The 12,739-nt window shown below is 39.0% G+C and overlaps 1 protein-coding gene across 2 annotated transcripts in view; it reads right to left on the reverse strand.

The window, feature by feature from the left end:
• Positions 1-12,739, reverse strand: part of PTPRR (protein tyrosine phosphatase receptor type R) — a 137,582-nt gene that overhangs the window by 23,918 nt on the left and 100,925 nt on the right. For both annotated transcript variants that reach the window (XM_071766786.1, XM_071766793.1), the window contains 2 exons: positions 8,046-8,232; positions 2,586-2,670 (listed from right to left, as the gene is read on the reverse strand). In XM_071766786.1, coding sequence (XP_071622887.1) covers positions 2,586-2,670; positions 8,046-8,232 — 272 coding nt within the window. The remainder of the gene's footprint in view (positions 1-2,585; positions 2,671-8,045; positions 8,233-12,739) is intronic.

Raw genomic sequence — 12,739 nt, forward strand, 5'->3', positions numbered from 1 at the left:
CTGCCCTCCTGCACCCTGTACCAGAATTATCTCTTAGAAAAAGACAACATCCTCACAGTGCACAGGGTGGAGCTGGCAGGACTGGGCAGTTTTAGGAGATAACTCACCAGTTCAAACTTCACTTGTCACCACAGGTGCCCCAATTCAGCAGATGCACCTAGGACTGGGAATGGAAAAGCTGATACAGGCGTATAAAATAGTGGGTGGATATTATCTGAGCAGGAAACTGGGAAGGCTGTTCTATTTAGTCACTCAAACCATTTCCAAACCCTGTCAGACCGTGTGTGGGAATATTTATTATGAGTACGTGCCTCAATACTCAAAATGTCTTCTTTGAAACAGCCTGGTGCTAACACACAACAGAGCATTTGATTTCTGTCAAAGATGGTTACAAAGTGCATGTCAGTGAGCAGCTGTGGTGGACTGGAATGTGTCTGTGAGTTAGTGGCAAATCCCAGCTAACTGGAGATGAAAACAAGAAGGCATGATTGTTCTCAGTGCTCATCAGCATCAACTGTGGTCCATCTGTCATGTCGTGATTCAACACACATGCTGCAGTGAAACAGGATTCATTGCATTTCCAAGGCATATCTGAAGGTGAACCTGAGGGTGGCTGGGGCAGCACCCAGGGGCAGAGTCAAGGTGCTATGGGAAGGGAGAACATCTTCCAAAAATCTGCTTATGAGGAAGGGAGGCTTGGTGATATCCTGGCTCCATAACAGCTGATGGCAAAAGTCCCGCTGTCGACAAAGGGGTCAGAATTTCACCTGTACATCCTGTTCACACTGGGCCAGAATCCCAGAGGTGCTGAATTTTCTGATTACTTGGTATATAACTCAGTTATTTGGTTTAATTCCCTTCAACAGTTCTCCACTGCACTCAGCTGCACACAAGTATTGGTTGCAGTGTATGAACTAACCTTGAAGTCATCAGGAATTTTACTGGGGGCCTGAAGGGAGGCAAGGACTTTCCCAACTATGTATCATGCTTCTGAGACTAATTTAGCAGCTCAGGGCCGCCACTTTTCATTAATTTGACTTTTCAAGTCTTCTGTATGTTGTGAACAAAATACAATTAATTCAGGCTTGCTGAAATCTTGTAATTTGAAGTGTATGAGTTTTCATAACTACTACATAACACAGGCCTACAAGGACTTTACAGCAATGAATAGAAAACAAATTTCTATCTGATAGGATATACTGTCATTTAAAAAGCATTTTTCATTCCAAACCTAAGCAAAGGGATTTACATTTTTTGGGGGGAGTGTCTCCCAGCATTTTGAATCACCACACCTTTTGACTTTGACAATGTCAAAATATAAAACCAGTATTTGTGTCTATTAGTGCAATGTTAGAAATTTTGCATCTTGTCAGAAACTGAACACGAAATTGCAGGGGGATGGTCTGAAAGGCGGGGGCGTGTGGCGCTGCTGTATGCACAACCCCATGTTTTGACTCTTCAGAGTTACAAGAACACCCTGTCCTGGACGTTAGATTAGGAGAAGGCACAAAGTGAAAAACAAGTGGCTTCTACCCCTGTACCAATAGGATTTGCTTTTGCTGTGTGTCAATGGCACCGGGTGACCTGTAGCAGGTAGTTTTGGTGTGCAGTGGAGGGGGGCGTGACCACTGTAACAGTATACAAGCGGTTTTCGTACTTAATAGAAGCCCTTTTTTCTGGAAGCATCGACTATACCTCTGTGAGGATTCATCTTTGACTTCTGCGCCGAACCCCTAAGGTCACCACCTCTCGCATCACAAAATAAAATCATTAATCAAAGAAAAAGAGTATCTCATTATCGTCCAACAAGTGCTATGAAAAGAGTCGCATTTCAGGGTAATGTGTATGTTGAAGGAAAACTATTCCACTGAAAACTTCTCAGCCTCCTCTCATATAGCAAAGTAATTGTTACTTCATCAGAAATAAATAATTTGGGCCAATTAAAATACAGTAGCAGTGTAGCAAAGTAGTAACAAGTTCACAGCAACGATGAGGCAGCACTATGTGAGGATGATTTTTTTACTAATGTAAGCAAATGTCCACAAAACCATGTGGTACAGATAGAAGAAAAACAAAACCAGAGGACTTATAAAGATGGAAGCCCATTACAAGAAAGGACAGGATGTGTTTGCTTTTTCCAGTCTGAGCAACTCAGTGTTGGACAAGATCCCAAGTACCTTGACCAAACCAGAGGGAATTCAATGACTGCAAGATGATGTGGTCTGTGATGGAGCCAAGAGTCTTGGTCCTCTCATCTTCTGGATCAGGGGAGCTACTGTGAGGCACAGAAGACTTCTCTCTACCCATCTGCCTGATCTGTTCCCCAGAGAAACTCACCCCACACTCAGGTTGCCTTTCAGTACACGGCTGAGATGCTGACAAAGTGTGTACCTACTAAGAGTGAGAACTCTACATTTGCCATTCCTACAACTCTGGGGTTTTTCTTGTCTTTCCACATAGACTATAAATACATTTATGAATAGGTACACAACAGTCAAAGATAAAGGCTGTTAGATTTTCACAGTAGTATGTTCTCAAAGTAGGACTAAATGTCATAGAAGGAAACAATGGGCTAACTCACTTACTTGGCAAAATTGTTTTATAGCGGTTTTTAGTGCCATGACTCGGGATGTCAAGTTCTTTGGGATCCACAAAATTCATTGGTATTTCCTATAAAAAAATAAATTAAATCAGATTGGTGTTTCCAAAGGAGCCATGCAGGAAATTATCACCAGAAGACTATCTGCTGTTATACAACTGTCTTTTGACATCAAAGTTAGTAAGAAAAAATATGGCTCCCACCTCAAGCCTGTCAACACCCTTCCTTTAATAAACTCAGGGAGTGGCATATTAAAGGGGTGACTTACAAGGAACACTTCTGATGAATTACTGAAAGCAAAGTTTATACAGGATTAGGAGAGAGATTAAAATACACAATAGTTCTAGAAAGCTAGAAAACTGGACTTAAAGAGTGAAGTACTGTAGCAGAAAAACATAACATTATACACAATTTTGAGAGGAACCTTCAAAATAATTAAATATTGTTTTAAGAAACTTTTTCATTTTGTGCAAAGCCTCTAACAATGTCAGTCAAAAACCTTAACTGCTTTTTATTAACTGTTAGAATGAAGGGCCTTAATCTTTTGCACTTTAAAAGTGTAATAAAAATCTAAAGCTCATTTTATCTTTTAGTGACAAAGCCACATTCTTTTCTTTAAAAATGCAGGTATACAACTGATGTGACAACTAAAGTGTTTTGAAGTTCCAAAAATGTACAAATTATAAACTCTTGATCAGTTTAAAATCACAGTTTTCCAGATGGTTTGTCAGCATGAAGAATAAAAAACCTTCAATTGACCAAAATTTTACTTGGTCAATAATTTTTATCTTTGACATCCTGAAACATTTTCAGTATTCTTACAGTTGAATAAAAACAACCCTTTGAAAACAACAAGATGAAATTTAAGTTTTTTCTTCCTGATCATGAGGGATGTTTTACCAACCAAAATAATCTGGCAAAATCACTCCTAAAAATGCTTCAGTTGATTCAGTTCCCATTTTTCACTGATTTTTTTTTTGGCCAGCATTATTTAAATTACCTTGGTGTAAGATGGAATTTATCATCAGTAAATTAGTATTTCTACTTAAAAAGCACAGTCATTACTGGAGACTTGAAAACTTCATTGCTAGCATGGGATATTTATCCAAGGAGACAGCAACATATTAAATAATTATCATGTACAGACATGTAAGAACACGAGGAGATACAAAAGATACCCTGTTCAGTGTAAGCCTCCTTTGACTCACACCACTGGAAATTTTACTTCAGGCTTTTAATCCAAAATCAGACTATTTCTAAGTACACCAGCTCAGCCCTGCCCAGGAGTTTGGCACAGATGAGATGTGTGGCCACTGCCTTTCAGACCAAAGCTCTGGTCCTGCCCAGCATGACTGACTGGCTGTTGCTGGGTTTTTTTTAGAGGAACAGGGACAAGGCCCCTGACAGCTTGCCAAGGATGCACCCAACAGCAGATCTTTACATGGATTCACCTAGCAGGAGAAACTGCCCTCTCTACTTTTGTCATCAATGCTAAGGCAAAATTAAGTGAAGACCTTGTAGTAGCCTTCCAGTACCTGAAGAGGGCCTAAAGGAAAACCAGAAAGGGAGTTTTTTCAAGAGCATGTGGTAATAGAATAAGTAACAACAGTTTCAAACTTAAAGAGAGTAGATTTAGAATAGGTATGAGGAAGAAATTCTTCACTATGCAGGTGGTAAGACATTGGAACAGCTTGCTCACAGAAGTTGTGAATGCCTCCTTCCTTCAAGTGTTGAAGTCCAGGCTGGATGGGGCTTTGAGAAACCTGTTCTAGTGAAAGGTGGCCCCTACCCATGTCGGGAAGGGGTTGAAATTAGATTTTTTTAAGGTCCCTTCCAAGCCAACCCATTCCATGATTGTATGACTCTAAAATTATGATGAGTCAACATGAATGGCTTTGATTCTTTTCTGCTTCCCAACTTGGTTTCTAAACATCTTACAACATGAGAAAGTAACCCTTGTGTCTGTTCTTACTTACTACCTTCTCTATCCAATGCCCATGCTTTTAGTGGACCATCCTTGTTATTCCATTTTCCCACATTCAGTTTCTTCCTTGATCTCTTCCTTGCTCTTCATCTGACTCCTTAAGAGAATGACTTGCTGCCTCTCACTTCAGACCAGCCCAAAAAGTGCTTCTAACATACACTTTCAGTGCAGATACTTCACTCACTCCTTTTTCAGCTCCCTATACTGCCATCCATATGTTGTGCTAAGAGCAGCAGCTGATCTAGAGGTTCCCTGCTGCAGTTCTGTCTTAGTGTAAAATCCACCAGTGCATGGCTTCTGAAAGGCTGAGAGAGAGCAATACAATAAGCCTTTGTTTAAAGTGATCTACATTTGTCATCTCTAGAGATGGGAAAAAGATGTGTGAGGAAGGGCTCTGCCTGCACAAGAGGTGGTTGTCAGTGGAGCTCTTCCCACCACCTGGCTTTCTTCCTCTCAATGCCCACTGAAATTTGAAAACAGTTCATTAGTCAGTGAGTTACTGACAGATAGAGAAATGCTGCCAAGTTGACAACAGAAATGCATTTCTGTGGGCCAACAAGGTCAATTAATAATATTAATCACTTACATCCTGTAAACACCTAGTCAGTGAACTCCCAGTAGTAAGTGCTAGTGGGGCCAAAAGCACAGACAGAAATCTGACAATACACCATGGACCACAGCCACAGACAAGTCACTTACTCTGAAATTGGCTGTGAAATGCAAGAGATGATTCCAGAAAAAAAATTAGGTTATTTATGGGGACCATGTTCCTGCTAGCACAGGGGAAAATAAGCCCATTGGACTGCAAATGGCATGAACATGTGCAAATTAACATACTAAGTCTGTAGCTATATAGACAATATATAAAAATTTGGTTTATTAAACATATATATATTATGTATAATTATCAATAACATCTAAATTGCACACATTCATGTGCTCAGCTGCATGCATGCAATTATACACACATATACATATATGCCTTTGCTCATGGGCTACTTCACTTCTCTAGGTGATATTCTAATAGCAGCTATTCTTGCTCACATTGGCCTTCAGAAGTTCATACACTTGAAGAGATGTGATTTGGGTCTCTGCCATAATGCAATAAAATGTGGCAAAATTTATGAAGATTCAAGCAAGTATTCGTTGTACACATTCCTCTATTTTTATTGAGGGCCAAATTTTGGTATTGTGAACAATATTTTTATAATAATTTACTAGTATTTAAGTTAAAAAATAAAGTTAATGCTCCCTAAATGATTAATTTAAAAAATTAAATGCTAATTAAAGAGCTAAAGATAACTCAAAATTTCTCATGTTTCAGTTTTTCATTAAAAACTTTGAACATTTCTCCATTTTTTGCTCACCTGGAAGATTTTAATTTTAGCTAATAATTTTAGTCTCAAGAATACTGTCTTAATGTATTTCTTTAGCTATTTAAAACAAGCTGAGTGAGCAGAACGAGTGAGGGTTATATATTACTTTTTTTGTATGTCTCAAATTCCTCCTAAAGCTATTACCTGTAGCAAGGAAGATATTAAACAGATACGGTTCAACAGCTTCATCTTAACAACACATTTTTAAAAAACAGTTTAAAAATGGAAGAGGCAAGTCATGTTTTTTGCAATAAAATTCTGTGGAAATACTGAGTGTTCAAAGTCATGTTGTGCCCCCCTGAGGGAACAAACAAAAAGTGAGTTTATTGCCCCAAAGCTGAGTATGAATGCTGTGTGAGAGGATTAAAGGAAATGGTTTTCTATGGAGGTGCCCAGTTGTCTGTATGAACTGTCCTACTAACACAGGAGATTTAAACAAGATGAAGTTATTTCTTCTAGCTTTCCTGCCCAAGCAGCAGAATGACAGGGAATCTATGGCATAACTACTGATAAAATTATGTTGGATGCTTGTAATTTTTTTGATGTACACTGACCAGTTTTTGATAAAAAAACCAAGGGATATATTTTTCATAAATGACTTTTACTATAAACCTGAGTTTTTTAAAGGTGAACAAAAGGTCTGCTTTGTCAGATGCAATTATTCACAATGAAAAACTATTTTTAGAGTAAGATGGCACTCATAATCTATTCTATTAGATATATGCACAAATTGAAAACAAAATGAAACCTGAGGGATCACATGCTCTGGCATGTTTAATAAGAACTGAATTGTTTGTGTCTTTGTTAAACCTGTGGTGTGCTCTAGGGGTTGGATAGGTCTTCCTGCTCTTAAATACCTTCTTGGGATACACATTTCTGCGTGGTCACATTTGTTACATTTGAGCTACTAAACCAATCTTTAAAAGTTTTTTTTTTCTTTAGTTTAGTTTGCTAATGAGTTGTAAAAGCTAAAAAAATTATGCTAAGGTTGGGTTATGTTAGGTTCTTCTGATAGCAGCTGGTAGCCAGGCAGAAGGCCTCTTCTGAAGCCCTTTTGAAAAACTGCTGTTACTTCTGCTCTCTGATTCCTCAGCTACAGGGGTCCAGATGTTAGGTATTAACCTGCCCAGTAAATAAATGGGTAATTTAATATATGAACAACCTGTAGAATTCCTGTGTGACTAGCAGCTTATTCCAGTGAGTAGTTTTTATGAATTGTATTGCTTTTTCCTTGAATCTCTTGTGTTAATGCTGCAGTATCAGTCAGATCCTCCACCGATCTGCTTGAATCTACTTCTGTCACAGAGATAGGAAATTCCTTAAGTTGTAGCATGGCCAACATAGGTAATGCAGTCACTTCCTATTGCTTTACCTTGTCTTAACCTTTTTCTAGTTTTTTTATGTTATATTGATTCTTGCACCCTTTGGTAAGCTTCCCGCTTTTGAACAATTTAAAAATGAAGTCACGATTTCATTTTTTTAAAATCCACAGCCCTTTTTGCTTTGCCTTATTGAGCTTTCACATTCAACTGCTCTCTTTTATTCCCTTTGTAAAAGGTATCTCTTTTCTTTTAGCCTCTTTCATCTATCTGTTCTGCAACACCACTTATTGTCATGTCTTCTTAAATATTTCATCATGTGTTTTTCGTGTCTGAGTTTTTGTGCTATGACTTGTTTCTGCCTAGCCACTCGCTTCATTTTAGATTCTTACCCTTTTTAATATTAAATACACTTACATGACACTTAATTTGGTTTTGTTTATTTTGAGTATGTTAGGCTTTCTATATTGAATGCTTTTTAAAGACATTGGGCTGACTCAGGAGCTGCTTCTACTTTTTTTCGTGTCCCTCTCTGCTCCAAAAAGTCATTTAGAGTGACTAAAATGTAGTTTTCAAATTACAGACATACATGATGTTTACACGGGGCCAAACAAAATGCCCAATTATTACTGTGTTTTCTGTCAGCAAAGTGTTTGTGATCTGCTCCTAAGCTCCAAACAAAATCATTACCCACTTCTATTTTCCCAGTTTCTGTTGTGCCAACTCTGTCAAAAAATACTCATTTAGGGGCTTGCCGTTAAACTCACCATAAATTCTGTTTGAAGAAAATGAGAACATGCAACTGCATCCCGAAGCTGCTGCCGTGTGAGGATGCGGCCAGCTGACTGTAAATATTCCATCGCTACTTTTTCGCGTGGGGTTGGCACGGCAACAAAAGGTTCGATGCTTCCCAAACTGCTCATATCCAAGGTCAGTGAGACATTGGAGCCTCGTCTGCATTAGAAAATAATGAGAACAGTTATATCAGATCTGTTTTCATCTAAGTTCTATAATCATGCGTCTGGCCCTGAGCTTTTATACATCCTGTGTACTCACGGGGAAATTCGGCGGTGCGAGGAATGCAAGAATGGTTTCATTGGATGCACTGAGTGGCCAGAAAAGCAAGATTTTTCATATCATCCTACCTCTTGAATCTAACAATTGCCTTTGTGATAAATGTGTTTGAGAGCAAGTATTTGGATTATGAGAAGTAGAAAAGGCTCCCTCTCTGCTACTAATGGATGTCAAATGTGGAACTGATATCAGTTCAATGCTTATAAATACCTAAAGGGTAGATGTCAGGAGGATGGGACCAGATGCTTTTCAGTGGTGTCCAGTGACAGGACAAGGGGGAATGGTCACAAACTGGAACACAGGATGTTCAACCAAAACATAAGGAAAAAACTCTTTACTGTAAGGGTAGTGGAGCACTGGAATAGGCCGCCCAGAGAGGTGGTGGAGTCTCTGTCTCTCTGGAGACATTCAAAATCCACCTGGATCCCATCTTGTGCAGCCCACCCTAGGTGAACCTGCTCTGGCAGGGGCAGTTAGATGTCCAGACATCCCTTCCAATCTTTAACATTCTGTGTTTCTGTTATCTTAGTAAGGAAGACATATTCCACAGGAAAAAAAAAAATTCTACCTTATACATACAACAACCTGGAAATAAATCCACAGTTGTGTCATTTATATGTTTAAGAATCTACTCAAATCAAATCTAGAGAACAGAAGGAGAAAAGGTGATATAATCAGCAGAAATAAGTGGAAAGGAAACACAAATGTCATGATTACAAAGACAGCGAGCAATGTCTCATGTTAGGTAAGAGAGCAGGGAGAGGTAATAAGCCACAATAAATGTGCTGCATCCTAGGAGGTGGAATTCACAGCTTTGAAGGAGTTATTTGGAAAAGCCAAACATCTTGTTCAAGACAACTAAATTCAACATCTCACATTTCTCCAGGAAAACTGAAAAAAAAAAAATAAAATACTGGATTCAACACCTTTGAACTGGGAAATAAAAATGAAGCCTACTTCTCTGTGCTTGGTATGAGTGCTAACCAAAAGTCATCTTTTCCAAACAACACTTAAGAAAATTGTCTTTTTCCATAGTTTCAACCCATTGATCAAATGTTATCTACTCAACCCTTAACTTTAGCCATATTGATTGCAATGAATCCATGCTCTAAGAATTGTGATGACTAAACAGACTTTTGCAGGTATTAATCAAATTTACTAATCAGAAAACAGTACTATAAGACTGTATGATTCAGCTGACTCTGAACACTTGCCCAACTCAGTATACATTACTTTAATACTTATCAGTGCTCTACTATGTTCCAGCATCCACAAGCACAACATAACACCTCTGTCTCAACTCTCTCCTAATAGACAGATGAGACTACAACTCTGTTATTTCTAAAATCCTTTATGTCAGTGATTAACCATTTACTGGTTAACCCATTATCTGGGAGCTCCAGTTTTCCTGCTGGAGCTCTGGGTGGTGGAGGGCAGGAGAACTCCTGCTGGGTGTGTATGATGGCAGACTGCTCTGGATACTGGGATGTTGTTAAAGTATAAGTCTCAGCAGATATTATTATAAATATCACACAGGCATCATCAGCTACCATCTGTGAGGCAACTGCTATTAATGCTTTAACCTCATTTGCAGCAAAATTTGCTTGTGCTATTGCTTGCTCTTTACTGCCCCTGGTATTTATACATTGCCCATAGGTATTTGTATGCATATATACTTGAGCAAATTATTTGCTTTTTCAGACACTGTGACTCTTAGTGCTGGTTTTCCAATCTTCTTCTACCACCAGAATAAGTACCTTTACTCTTTATTGCTTTCTTCTTTATTTGTAACCACATTAACATAACACTTTTCTTTTCTTCTGACACAATATTGATGTACTTCCCTTCTTCTTATACACATCAGCAGATCCTTCAGTAATTTCTTTTAAATGAAACCATTTCTATCATGTCATTCTGCATCAACAGAAATTACTTATCCACAAATCAACAATGGCCAAGAGACAAGACAATCTGGTAGAATCAGTGAATCTCAGATTGTGACATACGGTCCATTAGTATATTTCAGCTTAGGTGGGTGATAGCTCTGCTGCCTCAGCCCACAGGTGGTAACTGACTCAGAGCCAGGAGCAGAGGTAGGAGAGGTAGGATGGTGCTAAGACAGCTGCAAGCATCTGGCTGTCTCTGGGGGTACATGGGATCAATTTCTGTTGAGTAGAGTGAGGTAGGTGGGGGCATGACCCTGCTCATTTTGGTAGGAGGTGGGCAGAAGTGCAGTAGCATCCGAAGCAGAAATTACTAGTAACTGATAACAGTGTAAACTGCCAGTGGTGCACCTGTGCCTCACTGTACTCCCTGCATCATACCGAAACCCCAGTCAGTGTTACTGGTGCTCATACCCAAATCCAGAGCCAGGAAAGCCCTGGGTGATGGACACACTGTGAGCCTGCTGTGGTGCCTGGTCCCGGCTGGACCCTGTGGGAGGGTCCTGGCTCACATTACCCATCCCAGCTCCTTGGAGACTGCCCCTGACTGTGGGAGAATTGCTCCACCAACTCCTCCCCGCTTCTCAAGGAAAATATCCTCTTAGGTTGCTTTCTCACAACAAATCCTCCTGCAAAAACACCTCTTCTAGCCACAACTAGCAATTTATTCCACAGAAAAAGGCAGTCCCTCACAAAAGTGTCTCTGAGGGGGTATACTGCAAACCCAAAATTTTGGGAACAATCCAGGAAACCACAGAAGAGGTGTGCAATGAACCTCTCCACAGCTGTTTAGGTTACCTTTTGTAGAGAAATTGGCAGTGATTTAAACCCAGGCATAGTTCTGGATGAGCCCACTGAAATTTCCTAATATAGAGAAGTATTTACATTGTTCAGTACCAGTGACAATGCTAATATTTTCTTTGGCTTTTACACTGACAGTCTTGGCCAAAAGGCTGTTTCCTTTTTAACAACAACAAAGAATATACCTGATCTAATTATAAATTTGAGTTTACAGCTTTTACCATTTATGGGGATTATTGATGAATACCATTGTTGATAATCAAATAACTTACTCTGGGAAGGAGAAATAGTTTTTAATTGCATATTTAACACATTAAAAGCTATGCATTGAATAAAAACTGAAAATAATTACATAAAGGATAATGGTCTATGTATAAAGTATGTAGAAGGATATACAAGGGATAACAGCTCTAATGATAATTCTTCTTTAAAAACATGCATCTCAAAGAACAGATTGAAGCAGTATTGACATTAATTGTGCAGACTTGTTAACTGCATTCAAGACCATGCTGAGGAATAGGGCTGAAAACAGGACATGTTTGCCTTGCTTTGAAAGATGAGGGAGCAAAACTGAATTCATTGTGAGCTTGTATGTACCAATACATGATGCTTATAGTCTCAGGTGTTGCTCTGGACTCCCTTGGATTCTCTGTGTTCCTTCAACACTTAAATTCTTCACTTTCTGCAGGAAAGAGTAGAAAGAAAGAATTCACTTCTCTTTTACTACCTGGGTGGAAAGAGGTTAGGTAGTCAGCCCACCTTTTCCCATTTTATTGGAGAAACCTCACAAGACTAGCCACAGAACTACAAGGAGGGTTCATCTAAAACAAAACCCATTTTTGGTAACTATCTCTTGTCTCCAATAGGTTTTGAATAAAGAAGTCACAATCAGACCAGTGACACTTCAAGTCAGACAACTAATTTTTCTTGGCTATATATTATATACATACAGGCATCTTTCCATTTCAAATTAGAGTGAAGGAACCATACAAATGAGTTTTCCCTTATTTCTGAACCCTTTTTTGACCTTCTAAATAGCTTTATATTCTTTCTGCCCCCCATGTTAATAGTCAGGGCCAAATGAGAGAAGATTTTGTTATGATACACCTCTCCCAGCATCCCCTTGAGACTGTCTTGATGAGGAAGAGCATCATGTGAGGAATCTGAGGAATTGTTAACATTCATGACAACATTACATTAAAATCAGCATGAGACTAAATCTTCTGAAGCTTTACCAGCTGGGACAGCCTCCTCATCACTGGGTACATGAATAAGTGGAATAGGAAACCACTTCTGCCTGTGTATTATTTAGTACCCCAGGGGGTGGTCTTACTACATACTCACAGCCCTCTTTTCAGTTGGGTAATAGGAACAAGTCCACTGATGAAATTCCACTGGAGTATTTTTAATAATGCATTTGTAGAAGCAGATTTTTTACAGACAGTGATAAAAAAAAAAAAAAAAAAAAAAAAAAAAAAAAAAAAAAAAGATTAATGCAATGTTTGTTCAAAAACTCTCAACAGGAAGCTCCACCTGTCCACCTTGGAGGGCCACCAGGTTATTAAATCCTATTAATCATTAGCAAGGTCATTTCCAGGTCAGTCCTGGCTCTAAAATTAAGCCATAGTCGGTGATATCCAGTA

The sequence above is a fragment of the Heliangelus exortis genome, chromosome 1, assembly GCF_036169615.1.
Source record: "Heliangelus exortis chromosome 1, bHelExo1.hap1, whole genome shotgun sequence".
NCBI lineage: Eukaryota > Metazoa > Chordata > Aves > Apodiformes > Trochilidae > Heliangelus > Heliangelus exortis.